The 17,069-nt window shown below is 51.7% G+C and overlaps 2 protein-coding genes across 2 annotated transcripts in view; one reads left to right on the top strand and one right to left on the bottom strand.

Moving 5' to 3' along the window:
* Positions 1-915: 915 nt before the first annotated feature.
* On the bottom strand, positions 916-13,516 carry Tk1 (thymidine kinase 1). Its single transcript, XM_038325371.1, has 8 exons — positions 13,487-13,516; positions 11,071-11,512; positions 10,948-10,979; positions 9,989-10,099; positions 6,616-6,709; positions 2,273-2,362; positions 1,591-1,710; positions 916-1,506 (listed from the first exon to the last, which is right to left on the bottom strand). Exons 2-8 carry the CDS (start codon positions 11,134-11,136, stop codon positions 1,315-1,317), a joined length of 705 nt encoding a protein of 234 aa, XP_038181299.1. The 5' UTR covers positions 11,137-11,512; positions 13,487-13,516; the 3' UTR covers positions 916-1,314.
* Positions 11,297-17,069, top strand: part of Afmid (arylformamidase) — a 19,966-nt gene continuing 14,193 nt past the window's right edge. Inside the window, exons 1-2 of the mRNA XM_038325370.2 lie at positions 11,297-11,398; positions 14,177-14,267. Of these exons, the coding sequence (XP_038181298.1) occupies positions 11,342-11,398; positions 14,177-14,267 (148 nt within the window). The 5' untranslated portion in view covers positions 11,297-11,341. The remainder of the gene's footprint in view (positions 11,399-14,176; positions 14,268-17,069) is intronic.

Below are 17,069 nucleotides of genomic sequence, written 5' to 3'. Positions count from 1 at the left end.
AGGCTGGCTTCAAAATTTACCCGACTGGAAGCACTGGCCTGTGCTGCCATGCTTGGCTAGACTGGGGTCTCACTGGATCTGGCTGTCCCGGATTCAGATCCACCTGCCTCTGCCTCCTGAGTGTTGGGAATAAGCTGTAAACCGTCACATCCAGCCAGAACATGTACCCTGGAGCATGGGGCGGCAGCTTCTCCCGATGGGGTCTCATTCTCCACACTGCCTTCTACTGCACCCTAAATTAGCCAGTGTCAGCGTATAGACGGGTTCTAGATAGCTTGTCCAGGTTCTGCTGCCCCCCCCCCCCCAGCAGATGTTTCCTATCAGAAGTGAAGGGCACAGTGCATGAGGTTGGGTCTTGATACCTTCCTGGGACGAGTCACAGAGCGGACCCATCTCTATCAAGAAGCAGCGTGCCCCTGAGGCAACTCTTAGCTTTTGTGCAATGATGAGGCCACCAGTAGTTGGTTCTTTTGGTGTCTTTCAAAATCTGAAGTATAAACTAACAGGGTGCTATGCCAGGCTCTGAGCTGTAGACCTTCCCTCTAGAGCATGGCCTGAAGCTGGGCATAGCACCAGGGAAGGGACACGCGTACCCAGGTCTTTGGCCTTCAAGGGAGTTACCACAGCCCACTTTACAAGGCACGTCTGTGATTTCCTCAGCCCAGTTATCAAGTTTCTGTTATAAAACCTGCCCCCCCCCCCCCCCGCCAGGGCCAGCAACAAACACCATCCCCTGGGCTCTCCCTGGTTCCTTTTCCATGTCTATACTGAAACCAACCAGCCAGAAGAAATCCCTGCCCCCAAGTCATATGGGCTCTGACTGCAAGATTCGGGGAAATCCAGGTTAAAGAGAAATAAGCTCTCAAGTAGCAAACTTTAATATTAATTATTTTATACTACAGCAGAAGAAGCACAGCTCTAAGAGCCCCGAGTCACAGGGCTGGGGCTCTGAGCAGGGCAAGACCAACGCCACTGTATACTGACTGGCTCTGGGGGCCATTGTGGGGGCGTAGGTCAGGCATTAACACAAACGGAGGGCTAGAGCCTTGGTAAGGGGCGGGGCTCCATGAGACTGAAACCCAGCAGTGAAAGCCACCAAGGAGGAAGAAGCCAGCACCACCAATGTCACAACAACCATGTGGCTCTGTCTTCACCTCTGGCTGAATGTCAAGCCCTAAGGACCAGGCAGGCGCTGGCTCCCCACTGGGCTGAAGCATCTCAGCAGCCCAGAAGGGAACTAAAAAAGGCTGCAACAAGCAGCTGAGCCTGTCCAGGGCAGTGTCTATTGTGAGGCAATTCCAGCCCCAGGTCCTCTCAGTTGGCAGAGTTGTGCTGTAGGACTTGGTGAGGGGCAAAGAGCTTCCTGACAGCTGAGGCCTCTCCAGGCTGTCCCAGCACCGGGAAGTTCTCTTTGTTGTCCGGCCCGGCCGGCTGCACCGGGGACTTCTTAAAGTAGCACAGGCGGCACACGGAGTGGTACTTGTCTGCTCCGCCTATCACCTCCACCTGGGGACGGGCCATGGAAGGGATGCGTGAGGGTGGGACTGAACCCTAGCCCACCCCGATACACGGACAGAAGCGTGAGGATACCTCCTTCTCCATGCCCAGCCTCTTGGTGTAGGCAGCTTCTCGGAAGCACTCCATACACACGGCAGTCAGCTTCACCACGCTCTCAGCCAGGGGCACCAGGTTCAAGATGTTGCCGAAAGCCTACACACAGGACAGCAGGTGCGTTTGGTCATTTGGCCAAGCAGTTCCCTTTCCTGCCTGTGTTCACTGTGTGCATGCCTGCAGGAGCCAGAGAGCAGCCTTAGGGACTATTCCTTCAGCACCGCCCACCTTGGTTGCTTTTGTTGTTTGGAAACAGGGTTTCTCGCTGGCTTGGAGCTTGCCAGTGAGCTGGGATCTGCCTGTCTCTGCCTCCCAGTGGTAGGGTAATAGATGCACACCACCTTGCCTGGCATTTTTAAAAAGAGGGTTCCGAGGATCAAACGCAGGTGTGCACTCTTTGCAAGGCAAGCATGTCACAGCCTGAGCTCTTGCCAGCCCCAGCGCTTCTCCCTTGAACCCCATGATTCAGGATACATCACCCGGATCCTGCTTTTCTAGAAAGCCACACCCTCATGCTCTCAAGCCCTTGGCCCACTCAGAGTACCCACCAGGCAACTATTCTGAACATATCTACTTCTGGGGACATCTTGTGGATTGTCCCATGCTCCAGAGCCCTACCTCCCTCCAGGACCCACTGCCAGGCCTAGGTCAGACACCTTACCTTTCTCTGGAAGGTTCCATCTAGTGCTGCCACAATCACTGTCTTGCCTGCATTAGCCATCAGTTCACAGAATTCCACGATGTCAGGGAACTGGACAAGTTGGAGAAAGTGAGGCAGTTACCCTGCGCAGGGGCTTCATGGACACCCTGATGGGCCCGATCGGGCAGGTCAGCCCAGAACTGGAGACCAGGCCATGCCGCCATTGCCGTGAAATGCCACCTGCATGCCCACTGCTACCCAGTCCCTTTGTATGGCTCAGCAGCATGCTACCCAAGGCCTGCCAGCGGACTTTGGCACCCAACAGAGGCCTCTATGAACGGAGAGGCCACAGCTTCCCTCACAGTCCTCTGAAGGAACTGGCCCGACTGCACTTTAGATCAGTCATGGGTTCCTGCCTTCTCGAACTGTCAGTGAACAAAGCCTTGCGCCTAAAGCCCATTTTGACTTAAGTTTAAAACAGACTTCAGTGAGGGCTGGGCAGCTCAGCAGGTAAGAGCACTTGCTGCTCTTGTAAAGGACCTGGTTCAGTTGCCAACAGCCATGTGGTCACTCACACCATCTGTCAATTCCAGCTCCAGGAGCCCCAATGCCCTCTTCTGGCCTCTATGGGCACAACATATAGCGCATAAAAAAAAAAAAATCTGTCCTTTGCCGGGCAGTGGTGGCACATTCCTTTAATTCCAGTACTCGAGAGGCAGAGACAGGTAGATCTCTGAGTTCAAGACCAGCCTGGTCTACAGTGCAAGTTCCCTGTCCTAGCTGGGGAAACACAAAGAAACCCTGTCTCAGAGAAAGAATGGTTCTTGGCAATGGGAAGCAAGAGGGATGTGTGCAGTTTGGCTCCTGACACAGCTGTAGGTGGCCTTTGTCCTGTTCCCAACACCCGATCTTGCTGTCTGTCTCCTGTTCAAGCTATGTAGACCACGCTAGCCTTGAACTTAGAGATCTACTTGCCTTTGCCTCCCAAGATTAAAGGCATATGCTACCATGCGTGCCTTTTTCTACCTTGTGTTTGAGACAGGGTCTCTCACTGAATCGAGAGCTCAACGATTCAGCTAGGCTGGCCGGACAATATCTGCCTCCCTAATACTAGGATTATGGACACTTGGCTATAACCAGTATTTACAGGGGGCTAGGAACATGTGCCTTATCAACCAAATTCTCTCCCCATCCTTTTTTTTTTTTTTTTGGACTGGTCGTTACTGTGTAGCTCAGGCTAGCCTCAGCCTTCTAACTGCTGAGTTAATAGGTGCTGCCCCGGTGCCTGGTTCTTCAGACCCTGATTTTGACTCCCCACCCAACCCCGGCAGCGTCTTCCTCCTCCTTAGTCCCTCCCAGTTGTAGGTGAGCTGGAAGTTCCAGTTTTGTCTCCAGAGCCTAGAATGCTACAGCCGAAGGGCAGGAACTTGGAATGGATGTGATTGGTCCCTGGACCTAGCTATTCCCACAATAGTCACAGCATGTGACATGGGCCGCTCTATAAAAACATGTTTATAATTAGAAGCATCCAGGCCGGGCTGGCACTCACACTGGCTGAATACAATCTCCTGGGCCAACATCAGGCAAGGTACCCTAGCCACCATGTGTAACGACCCCTCCCCAGTCACACCTGAGCATCAACAAAACATAGCTCAGTCTCTGCCAAAGGGAACCAGTCAGGAGGCACCACCCTCCTTCCAGGCCCCTCCCACCTCTAAGGGTGCAGGTTTCTGAAGTTTCCTGGTCCACAGCACAGCCAGGCTCCAGCCCTTCTGCCAAAGGACCCAAGGGAGCCCTGTCCCCTCTCTAGAGTCCCTCTGTTCGGTGTCTGTTTGCCCCGCGGCAGGTTTCAGTGGTCTCTGGTTCAAAGATGCTGTTGTGGAAACTTCCTTTTCCTAGTGTGTGTCTGGCGTTGCTTGTATCCAACAGAAACGAAACACAAACTTCTTAAGGACGCATAGCTTCTACTCTTGCCAGGAAGCCTGTGGGACTTGGCCCTGGCCCTGGCGAATGAGCACATGGGAGGTTCTATATTCTCAGCTGTGACTTCAACGGCCTTAGACAACCCTCAACCCACTGTCCAAGGCAAGGACACAGAAGGAATGGGAAGATCCTGAATTCTGTGACGAGCAGGGCCCTGGCAGCTGGGGATAGAATGGAATAGCTGTGGTATTTATATATCGTGCACAATGAACACTCACTGAAGCCGGCATGGGGTCCAGGGCTCTAATCCCAGCACTCAGGAGGCTGAGTCTAATCCAGCCTGGACCACAAGGTCCCATCTCCAAATTCAAAGCATCAGGCTGGAGAGATGGCTCAGTGGTTAAGAGTATGGGCTCTTCTGCCTGAGGTTCCAAGTTCAAATCCCCCTAACCTACATGGTGACTCAGAAACCATCTATAAAGGGTTCTGATGCCCTCTTCTGGCATGTAGGCATATATACAGATACAGCTCTCATGCATAAAATACATATATAAATAAATCTTTAAAAAAATCAAAGTATCCACTACATTAATTAACATTTTCTTAATCCTAAGTAGGGGGAGCACATAAATAAATCTCTTTTATAGGTTAGGAAGGGAACAGACTGGGGTAACTGGTATGCTGGGGCCTCTGGGAATACCAGGAGAGAGGAGCTAATCGCAGGTTACTGCAGCAGGCCTGAGGGGAGGGGCCGTACCCTGTCCTGACTCTAAGGCAATGTTTGCAAGGCTGTGATGCTTTAGGGTTTCCCTCTGGGGACAATAGCAGATCTTAGATGTCCAAGTTATGGACGGATGCCAACCGCTGGGACGTGCACCTCACGGTGGGATGAACTCAGAGCTGTCCCAGAGCATGGGGAGGCAAGGCTGGTACAGGGGAGCATCGCAGCCAGAGCTGCCTCACTCTGAGGTGGGGAGCAGGGGTGTACAGGGAGCAGATTGGGAATCCCCCCCCAATCAGCCTGCCCTCTTCCACAGTAGAACATGATAGTAGTGGGCATCCAGAGAGCCACAGCAAATTCTAGCCTGCAGAACATCCATTCAGCTTTGTGAGCAAGCCTTCAGGAGCCACAGGACAGGGAGAAATTATTCTCTACTGAGTAGTTTATTATGTCACCTGGTTGCATGCTAAGGAGATACATTCCATCTTTATTTGACAACTATTTGAAAAATGTAATATGTGTCTATGTGAGGGTATGTGCGTGCATGCAGGTGCCCACATAGGTCAGGACTCTCAGATCCTCTGGGCTAGAGTTATAAGCAGACAGAGCTGCCCAATGTGCTGCTGGGAACCAAACCTAGGTCACCTGCAAAGCCAGCAAGTGATCTCAATGACTGAGCCTTCTCTCCGGCTTTTTATCTGTCTACACGACTGTGTGTGTGTGTGTGGGGGGGGGGGTCCTCTCACGTGTGCCTTAGCCCAAGTGTGGAAGTCACAGGACAACACTGTGGAGGTGGTTCTCTGCTTTTACCCTTTTGTGGGTTCCAGGGATCACTCAGGTCTCCAGGCTTATGCTCCTTTCCCCAATGAGCCGTCTCATTGGCCCGATTTTGGATTATTTCAGACAAGGTCTCACCCTGTAGCTGAGGCTGGCCCGATCCTCTTCCTGCCTTAGTCTCCCAACACAGGAGACTCCACAGCACCCCTTACCCGCCAGCGAATATCTCTGAAACCACTGAGGATGTTGAGTTTAGGAGTCGGGTGCACATTTGTTAAGCCTCTGTCCTTGCCCTTAAAACTTGTAAAGGTGTGCAGCCAGACCCTTTTGGTTTACAGGCCTCCACGAAGCCCAGGTTGACCTCAAACTGGTTATATAGCCAAGGATACTGTGAACTGATCCCCACGCCTGTCTCTGGTGCTAGAGTTACAGGCTTGTTAGTGACGCAGTGGGAAGGCTGGGGACGGAAGCCAGGGCCTTATGCACGCTGGAACTTCCTCAGCCCCACTCAGGTGTTCAGACAGGGACTTCTAGTCCAAACTTTCAAAGCCTGGGAGGGAAATTAAGACCACAAAAGACAACTCCCACCCCAGCCAGAGGATACCCTGGGGAAAAAACAAACAAACAGAGATGCAGTTGGCCAGAAAGGACTAGAGCAAGATTTTTCAGAAAAATAAAAACCACACAGACAAACCCCCAAACCCAGCCAAGGCCGGTGTTAATGGACTGGAGGCCCAGCCACTGCAGAGGTCAAGGCCAGAGTGGAGCTTGCCCACTGAGCTCTACCCCAAGCCTTTTTGGGAGAAGACATTCTATATGACACATAGTCAAGGGAATTCACACACCAGCAAAGACATGCTAGACTCCCGACTTTCCCAAAGATGAAAGAGAAACTTCAGAATCAGGGAAGAGGAGTTGGGGGTGTGGCTTCAAGTTCACTTACAAACTGCCCTTCGTCGATGCCAATGACAGCCACACCCAGGGCCTCCTGGGCCACATCCCGGAGCAGGCAGGCTGGCAGTGCGTCCATGGTGTTCCTGGGAAGAAAAACGGCCTGAGGATGAGCAAGGCCTGCAGTAGGGCATCCCAGGGTCCCAGATACAGGGGAGAGGGTGCTACCGTGGTCTGGCAGAGCGACCTGTGGTGTTGCATCAGTTCCTGTGGGGAAGGGGCGGGGAACCACTTAATACAGGCTACCTCCCTTAACTGGAAATTAACAGCCAAGCTCAACAAAGACTCCAAAGTTCTCTTTGGAGATATAGGTGGGATTTCAATGCTTATCTCTTTTTAAAAAGAAATAAATCTCTCCTTTGGTTAGAACGGGAAACAGGACGCTAGGGCAACTAACTGGTCATCAGGAGCCTGACCTAGGTTGCGGGGTGACCCACCAAGAGTGAGAAAGCCATGCAAGGCCATGCCCAAGGAGTCCGGCTGGGCCTCTGCCAACAGGAAGGCACTAAGCAAGCCAGTGCCCCGAGATTTGAACCCATGGCCTAAAGTGTGTGCAGTAATGCATCCATCCATGCAACTGAAGCACTCAGGAACTCGGGAGGCCCGGGCAAGTGAGTTCCAAATCAGCCTGGTCTATGGAATGTTTCAGCAGCAACAACAACAAAACCCTGAACCCAAAACAAAACCTCAAAAACTAACCCTCCAGGGAATCAGGTATGTGTACTGCAGAAGCCCTCAACTACTGAGCCACAACTCCAGCTAAGGTCTTTAGGAGGGACAGTCCCCCCAGGGTCCACAATACACTGAGCAGCAAAAACTGGGTTTATTTCTTTTAAAATTCAAAACAAGCCAGGATAACACTGACCTATATTACTGACATGGTGGTAAAATATAATTTAAAATTTTAGGGAGATTCTGGACTACAGCCCAGTGGTAGAGCACCTGGTAGCTCACGCCCAGGGTTCTGTTGTCAGTGCCAAAAGGTATTTGAGATATTTGGATACTCTGTAGACCAGGCTGCCCTCGAACAGCAGAGAGATTGGCCTACCTCTGTCCACCAAGGGCTGCGATTAAAGGTGTGCACCACACCTGGCAAAAGTTTAAGGTTTTCGTTGTGTGTGTTAGTGTTTTTCCTGCAATTATGCCTGTGTATCAGGGGCACATCTGGTGAAGAGGGTATAGGTTCCACTGGAACTAGAGCCACCATGTGGGTGCCGGGAACTGAACCGGGGTTCTTGGCAAGAGCTAGTGCCCTTAACCACTGAGACATCTCTCTGGTCCCACAAGAGAGCCCAGCACACAGGAAAGCTGTAACACGTTTGTGTGTTAGCGTACGAGCAGCAACTAGACAAGAAGTGTCCTGTTCTCAGTGTCTGGAATGGTAGGCGAGCTTGGAAGCCAGATAGCAGAGTGGCTCTCTGGATCCCCCCCCCCCCATTCATTGCCCTCCACAGATTAAAGGACTCTCCGCAGCACATGACCACCTGCTGACAGAGCTGACAGGCCTTGTGGCAGACCGCTTCCCGGCATGGAAGAACCCACCCAGGCCTCAGAGAGCCAGTTTGGATATGCTACAGAATGCCTTTAAAGGGCACTGGGAACCCACCCTCGCTGTCTGCTGTCTGGCAGCTTTCTAAGGAGTGGAATGCTGGGCTGTGTCCAATGCCTGCCCTCTTCCCTGTGTCTACCTCACTTTCAAAACAAAAGTAGAAAAAGCTGTTTCCCCAAACACAGACAAGCACTGCAGTGGCAGGCATACAGATCTAAACACCTCTGGCCTCAGTTACAACCTCACAATCTCGAAGATCTGGGAAACTGGGCGTGACAGGATTCGTCTACAACCCTAGTAGTAAGGGGCAGGGGTAGATGTGGTATTGCTCCCCTGTAATTCCAGAAAGAGGAGGAAGGATCACAAGTTAAAAGGCCCACCTAGGCTGCATAATGAGACAATGTCTCAATAGACAGATTGGAGAGAGGGCTCAGTAGTTAAGGGTATTTGTTTTCCTTGCAGAGGACCTATGCTCAATCCCTGGCACCCACATGACGACTCACAACCATCTACAACTCCTGTCCCAAGGAATCTGATGCCCTCTTCTGACCTCCTTTGGGCACCAGGCAAGCAGACATAGGAGGAAGCAAAACTCCCATACCCAAACAAGATAAAAGGTTTTAAAACTAGCAGGGCAGGGATGGCCCACGCCTTTAATCCCACACTCGGGAGACAGAGGCAGGCGGATCTCTGTGAATTTGAGGCCGGCTTCGTCTACAGAGTGAATTCCAGGACAGCCAGAGCTACACAGAAAAACCTGTTTCAAAAAACCAAAGAGCATTTTTAAAAGCAACCAAATCAAAAACAGGGTTGAGATGTCTCAAGGGTAAAGGGCTTGCTATGAAAACATGAAGGCCAGGCATGTTGGTGCGCGCCTTTAATCCCAGAATTAGGGAGGCAGAGGAAGGCGGATCTCTGTGAGTTCTAGGACAGCCAGGGCTCTGTAGAGAAATCCTGCCTCAAAAAAACAAAAATCAAACCAAAGCCCGACCAATCGAGTTTGAAACTCACAAAGCTGAGAGAAAGAAGGTGAAGGTGAAGACCTGTCCGGAGGCTGTCCTCCGCACCCTGCACAGGCTCCCTTCTCCCCCAGTAGAGCAGACCAGAGGACAAGCAATGAACTGCCTGGGCCACCCACCTCCTGGGCTTTCTGGGATACTCATCCCATGCTGTGTGGTAGACACCGTGGTCACATACACAAGGAAGTAAAGATCACAGCATAGAGCCTGGGGGGAAGCATGGCTTGAATTCCAGCCCCAGTTGAGGGACATTCCACTTCCTGTTCCGCTTCAGAAACGTGCCCTACAAGAGGCTGCTCAACCTCGGCCCAGCCTACAGCAACCCTGGCCCGCAGCTCCAGCCTCGTGGTCAGCGTTGGCTCAGGGGTGAGCCCAGGACACTCAGCAGAGACTCAGGACACCAATCCCCAGACTTGCCACCACTTTACTCAGTTCCCACCCACCCTTCGGCTGCACAGGGTAGTGCCCAGTGCTCTAGCATACAGTTCATAACGGTGACCGACACCTGATTGCAGGGGGCCAACTAGAGAAAAAATTCTGTGCAGTCAGTCATGAGGGCTGCAGGGGGCAGCGTCTACCCAAGTGGAACCCAGGTTCTCCCAGCACAATGTTCATTTGGGCACTGGTCATTCTCAATTTGGAGCCTCGAGTCCCTGTCCCTCGGAGGCCTGTAGCAGCCTATCCCTTCTCAGGTTCTGACAAAGCCCCCACCCTGATACATCTGACAGAATGTTCCCTGCCTTAGGGGTTTCCGCAGCACGGGATCACGGGGGTGGGGAGAGGGTGGGGGGACTGACCGGTCATGCGTACAGAAGCTGCTGCTGTAGCGCGTGTCTTTGGCATACTTGATGACCAGGCATTTATTCTGGGCGATCTGGAAGCGCCGGACGCGTCTCATCAGCTCCGTGCTGCAAGTGGTACCAGCGCAGGTGAGGTCCGTGTGAACTGCAGCTCGCTGCCACCACCTAGTGAGGCCATCCCGACCCTAACCCTCTAGCCCAGACTTACCCCCAGCTGTTCTGAACAAACTTAATAGTTTTATGAATGAACTTCACAGAGCTTTTTCAAAGAAACGCCAAAGCGCTTGCCTCTGGGCCTCCCGCTCCCAGCAAGGGACAAAACTCAGGTGACACCATGCCATTCAAGAACAGTGGGGGTGCCTGGCATGGCATTTCCCGGGAGGCTGAGGGAGGGGTATCTCCGAGTTCGAGGGCCAGCCTGGTTTATAGTGCGAGCCTTAGGCCAGTCAGGGCCACATAGAAAAACGCTAAGTCAAAAACAAAAAATACCCAAAAAACTTAAACCAAGAAACCGTGAGCAGTGGCGGATTTACTCCAGGTGGGACTCCCAGAGGAGGGACCCTCACCTCAGAGCAAACTGGGCTCCGTGGTTTCAGGAGAGCTCGCAGGGGAGGGGGATGCATGCGGAAACTGGCGGAAAAGGGGTCCTGGCTCCTCCCAGCCACCACTGCGGTCACACGGGGTTGCCCACTGGGCTTCTGGGGATGTACGCTGGGGGTCCCTATGGTACCCGGATGTGATCCGCCTCAGCAAGGACAGAAGAGTTCCTCGGGAGAAGGGGCTGTGGCTTGGGCGGGAAGGAGGCAGACATCCAGGAATTTGGGCGGGAAGGCGAGCACTGAGGTTGGGCGGTGGAGTTTGCGGCCAAGTCAGGTCCGTAGGAGGGGAGGCGAGACAGAAGAGCCAGGGTCTGCATACAGGGGGAAGCCCACCCACCCCAAAGGCCCATGCAGTACCTTTTTCCTGAGAACATGGGCCCAAGGATCACCTAGGAGAGAAGTCATCTTAGGGGGTCCCTGCTCGCGTACACCCGGGCCAGCCACCACCCCGACCCCCACAGACCGAACCTGACCCCGCACCTGGATCTGCCCCCGGGTCTTGCTGGGGGAGACGGGCAGCACGGTGGGCAGATTGATGTAACTCATGGCGGCTGTGCAAGCAACCCTTAGCTTCTGGGGTCCGAGAATGGTAAACGTCCACCAGTTCGCGCCTTCCTTTAAATGAGTCGTCCAATCGCAGCCGAGAGTAGGCGCGTGGCGAAGCCAAGGCGCATGTAGACCCGCCCCCTCTCCTTTAGTCCCTGCGACGGGCGAGGAGCTTGCAGCGTGGCTTTCGGCGCTGCACCCGGCTATGGCAGCTGCTGTGCTTTCCGCGGGCGAGGCGACCTGGAAGACCCTGTCTGCAGAGGTAGGTGGTGAACAGCCGCCCAGAACCCGGACTGGTACCCACCTGTCAGATTTGCAAGGCTTGAGCGCCAGATTTCTTCATTTTCTCATATCAGGGCAGGTTTAGCCTGTTAACCTGGTTTAGAACACAAGATAGCAAAAACTAAATTCAGTCCTCCAGAATTAAGGGGCTGAGGATTTGAACCTTATTCTGAGGTTTTGTAATGTGGGTCTATGTTTATGTAATCAGTGTGGAAGATGTCAGAGATTGGGGGTCCCTACTGTGAGTCGCTAGCAAGGCAGGTATCTTCAGGGGACAGGCCGTATTAAGCGTCTTCAGAATATTCCTTTAATTTCAGCTAAAAATCTTTATGGCTCACACTTAGCATGCCTAGAAGCGTTCTTTGCCCTATGTGTTTGTGTTTGGTTACTCTGGATTATTGCAAGAGTTACCAATTGCATACACAAAACATGACGGCACATTTTTGCATTCGATAATTCCTATTCCGTTATGATTTTTTTTTTTTTTTTTTGGTTTTTCGAGACAGGGTTTCTCTGCAGCTTTTTTAGAGCCTGTCCTGGAACTAGCTCTTGTAGACCAGGCTGGCCTCGAACTCACAGAGATCCGCCTGCCTCTGCCTCCCGAGTGCTGGGATTAAAGGCGTGCGCCACCACCGCCCGGCTCCGTTATGATTTTTTGACTGGTTAGCATGTATTATTTAAACAAAGTTTTTTGTTTAGGTCACAGTCGTCTCAGAATCTGTTGAAAGTTGTTGCCCTTCTCACAACTATCTGTCAGCCCCGTGGTGCCCACACCTTTGATCCCAGCAGAGGCAGATGAATCTCTACGTTCAAGGCCAACCTGGTCTACAAAGCAAGTTCCAGGACAACCAGGGCTACACAGAGAAATCCTGTCTTGAAAAAACAAAACAGTCGGCCGGGCAGTGGTGGTGCACACTTTTAATCCCAGCACTGGGGAGGCAGAGAGGCAGGCGGACCTCTGTGAATTCAAGGACAGCCTGGACTACAGAGTTCCAGGGGCACACACATAAACCCTGTCTCGAAAACAAACAAACAAAAAGAAAACAAAAACAAAACAAACAAAAATAAAACAAACAGATAAATACTATTAGTCATAAGTACTAGTAGTAAAAACAACTACTAGTTGTTTAGCAAGAAGCTAAAGAGATACTCAGTATGCCCTGCTCTTCCTGAGGACCTGAATCAGACTCCCAGCACCCACATTAGATGGCTCACAACTTCCAGCTCCAGGAGGATGCTCTGAGGCACCCACAGTCATGTATACATACTACACACACACACATACACACACACACACACACACACATATATATATACACCCACAAACACACTGATTTAAAAATTAAAAAAAAAAGATTTTGGCATGTGGGTATAATCTCACACTTGGGAGGTCGAGTCAGAAGATAGGAGTTCAAGGCCAGCTTCGGCTACATATAAAGATGATAACAGTTGGGGTGCTAAGTGGAGCCCTAACATCCAACGGGTATCGGCCTGAATGAGAGGGTTCTACAGCTCAGAAGACCTCTGACCATGAGTGCCACTCAACAGGAGGAGGCCACTGTGTTTGAGTGGCCGATGTTATTTCTCTTATACTATACCTTCTCCCTCTTAGCCCTGTAATGGGGGTGCTGATCCCCGTTATACCAATGAGGATACCGGGACTAGAGAGAGCCAGTAAGCAATGAAAGCTGATGAGGGTCAGCCCCAGCCCTTGTGTGATGGCACACTGTCTTCCAGATAGAGCCCATGGTGTTGGCTCAGGGTCCTTTGGCTGTGCTCAGTCTCCTCCTTACTCTCTGTTAACTCATGGTGCCGCGCTCGGCCTCTGATCCACATTCCTTCTTTTTCATTTATTTATAGCTGAGGTCCTGGCTACCCAGGAACTTGCTAGTTGTAGGCTACCCTCAAAGTAGCATTGCTCCTCTGCCTCTGCCTCCACAGTGCTGGGATTACAGGTGAGTATCACCGTGCCCCAGCTGCCTAGCCCCCCACCGTGGTCCCCCAGCTGCCTAGCCTCCCCACACCCCATGTTTTAGCCATCTGGCTGGTTAGTTATTTGCAGACTGACCTTTGGTTTCTTCTCTCCCACTCACCTCTGTCCCTGTGACCCTGTGTCTACCTGTGATCAGAACACTGTCCTCCCAGGAAAATGGAGTCGCGCCATTTGACTCCAGAACCAATGGCCACAGAGCTGCTTGGCCTCCCGTGCTGTCAGCTTCTGCAGGAGTGTGCCGCTTCCCAGCGTCATTAACTGAACACCTTTATAGACCTCATCTCTCATTAAGGCTGTTAGCTGGTTAAAGGCATGGCTGCCTTTGGGGTGCCCCTTTATCACGAATCTAAGGGCACCTTAGGTGCTCCTCTGAAATCCTAATTGGAGACAGCTGGTGGAGGGTGTGGGGAGTGGAAGTTGAAAAGACTTGAAGGGTCAGGCGGTGGTGGTGCACGCCTTTAATCCCAGCCCTCGGGAGGCAGAGGCAGGTGGATCTCTGTGAGTTCGAGGCCAGCCTGGTCTACAAGAGCTAGTTCCAGGACAGGCTCCAAAGCTACAGAGAAACCTTGTCTTGAAAAACCAAAAAAAAAAAAAAAAAAAAAAAAGAAAGAAAGAAAGAAAGAAAAGACTTGGAGGAAGCTGAGCATATTACAGAGGGTCTTTTCAGGGCAGAAAAGCTGAGAGGAACGTCTGTCGTGGGGTGGGGTGGGTCGACACACCAGCTGAGAATGGCCAGACATCTCACGAGCCCTGTCTTGCCCACAGGAGCTGGAGAAGCAGTACTCCCCCAGCAGGTGGGTCATCCGGATGAAAGCAGAGGATGTTGTCAACACCTTCGTGGAGACAGGAATCCAGGGTACTGCGGGACCCCTCTGTGGATACTGAGCACTGAGGGACACTTTCCTTATACCAGCCCCCTCTGCTAGGGCAGGAGGAGGGGATAGAGCTGGAGGCAGAAGATGCTTGGGTGAGGCCAGGCTCTATGAGACACAGCCTCCTCTCCCTCCTGGCTGGCAAGGGTTTCCAGGCTCTAAGGCAGCCGGTCATGAACAGGGTTACCTAAGACCATCAGAAATATTGAATAGTTACGCTATAACTCATAATAGATGGTAGCAAGATGACAGTAGCAATGAAATAATTTTATGGAAGTGTGTTAAAAGGGTCGCAGCCTTAGGAAGGTTGAGAGCTCTGCTCTACAAGGGCGGGTTATGCTTGGCTCAGAAATGTGAGCTGGAAAAAAAGGAAAAAAAGCAAGATATTGTTGCTATTTTTTAAATTTTCTTTTTTTTGGTTTTTTTGTTTTGTTTTGTTTTGTTTTTAAAGACCAAGTTTCTCAGTGTAGCAGCCATGACTGTCCTGGAACTCTCTCTATGGACCAGGCTGACTTCAAACTCAGAGATCCTCCTGCCTCGGCCTTCCAAGTGCTGGGATTAAAGGCGTGCTCCGCCAACAACCAGCAGTTTTTAATTTGATTGTGTTATTTTATTTTGAGACAGGGTCTTTCTGTGTAGCCTAGGTTGGCCGCCAATATACTTTGTAACCCAGGCTGGCCTCGAACTCGTAAACCTCTCGCCGCAGCCTCCTGAGTGCTGGGTTGCAGGTGCTGATCACTATGCCCAGGTCATATGGTTGCTCTGTACAGAGAGCAGCGGGGGTGCTGGAGGAAGAGCATGGTGGGTGGGACTCCTGCCCAGCATGCACAGAGCCTGGGGTTCAGTTCTCAGTGGAGCGTGAACCTGCATGGTCATGCATGCCTGTGGCTCTAGCACAGGAGGGGGACAGAGGTTCAAGGCTATCCTCAGTGCCATAGAGAATTCCAGGCCAGACTGGGATACAGGAGACCATGTCTAGAAAGATGGGAAGGAAGGGAGCGGGAAGGAAGGAAAGGAAATTAAGCTTTGGTTTCCTTTAGAGCAATCAGAGTTTGGGGCCTGTGCCTGTGAGGTCTTCCCTCCGCCCCAGAGTGCTGTGGTGCTGAGGAGCTGGAGGGCACAGACAGCTAGCTGTCTTCTCCGCTCAGCTGGAGAACCGGAATGTGGAGGCCGCTAGCTGTCCACTCAGAGGGTAACTTGGATGTGGGGGCAGCTAGCTGTTTGCTCAAACAGGGAACTGGATGCTGGCCGACTGCCTGGTCTCAGAACCCTGCCCTGGGGAGTTTCCTCAATGGAGATAACTGGGGGAGGGGGGCAGGCTTTGGGGGTTCAATCCACACATTCTCTCTTGCCCTTTTAGTGTGGGTTGGAGCTGTTTCCTGGGTTGGGCTCTGAAGGGTCCTCGCTGCGGCCAGCTCAGTAAATAAATGGGGTTAGAGACAACTCATTTGCCTGTCTTGTCTAGAGGAGTAAAAAGGGCAGCAGGGGTGGGGGAAGGACGTCACCAGCCAAAGGTCAGCGTTCAGAGTAGCCAGTGCTTGCACACAGGTACCTGTGGTCAGCTGTCAAGAAATGCTAGCAGGCCGGGCGGTGGTGGCGCACGCCTTTAATCCCAGCACTCGGGAGGCAGAGGCAGGCGGATCTCTGTGAGTTCGAGACCAGCCTGGTCTACAAGAGCTAGCTCCAGGACAGGCTCTAAAGCTGCAGAGAAACCCTGTCTCGAAAAAACCAAAAAAAAAAAAAAAAAAAAAAAAAAAAAAAGAAAGAAATGCTAGCAGGGCTGCCCTAGTGGTGCACACCCTTAATTCCTGCACACCAGGCAGATCTCTAATGCAAGGCCAGTGTGGTCTGGGTCATGAGTTCAAGGCCAGCTAGGACTACACAGTGAGCTGAGTCCTAGCAGGGCTTGGGTTTCAGTTTTCTTCCCTCTTTCTCCTTGTGCTTCCCAGGCAAGCACACTCACCAGCCGAGCCAGCCCCCCATCCCCTAGCATTTTTTAAAATGTCTTTTTCAAAAAAGGATTTTATTATATTATTATTATTATTATTATTATTATTATTATTATTATTATTATTATTATGTGACACAGTTTGTATAACAGTTCTGCCTGTCCTGGAACTCCCTTTGTAGACCAGGCTAGCCTCGAACTCACAGAGATCAAAGGCATGCACCACCACGGTAGGGTACATTTATTTTGAGTGTATATATGCGGGCACAAGTACCATGTGTGCATGTGGAGGTCAGAGGGCAACGTGCTGCGTCTGCTCTCATTCTGTTTCACCATGTGGGATGGAACAGGTGGTCAGTCTTGACTGGCAGCAGGCGGCTCTTCCCTGCTAAGACATCACACTGGCCCCGCTTTGTTATTTTTAAATGTATTGCATTGGCCGGGCATGGGGGTGTACACCTGTAATCCCATTCTCTGTTAGTGGTAACGGGAGTGCCAGGCATCCACAGTACTTAGTGAGTTAGAGGCCAGCCTATGCTACATGATACCCAGTCTCAGGAACAAAGCCAGATCAAAGCCAACAGGCTATTGCATTAAAATGTTGTCCTTAATTATTGAGTTGGTAGAAGTCTACCTTCTTATGGTTTATGTCTGACAGGCATGCCCCACTTCCCTGCCGGATGAGGTCAAATTGCCCGTCCAGCTACTAACCAGAAACCACTTCCCTCAGCTGAGTTTCTAGGCTATCCCAAGGCTTCCTCAGAGCTGCCTGTGAGACTCAGCGGTTACCTCATTGTGAGGAAATGAGGACGTGGAAGAGGGGTGTAAAGAGAAAAAC

This window comes from Arvicola amphibius, chromosome 4 (genome assembly GCF_903992535.2).
Source record: "Arvicola amphibius chromosome 4, mArvAmp1.2, whole genome shotgun sequence".
Lineage (NCBI taxonomy): Eukaryota > Metazoa > Chordata > Mammalia > Rodentia > Cricetidae > Arvicola > Arvicola amphibius.
This window is presented reverse-complemented; position numbering and strand designations above follow the sequence as displayed.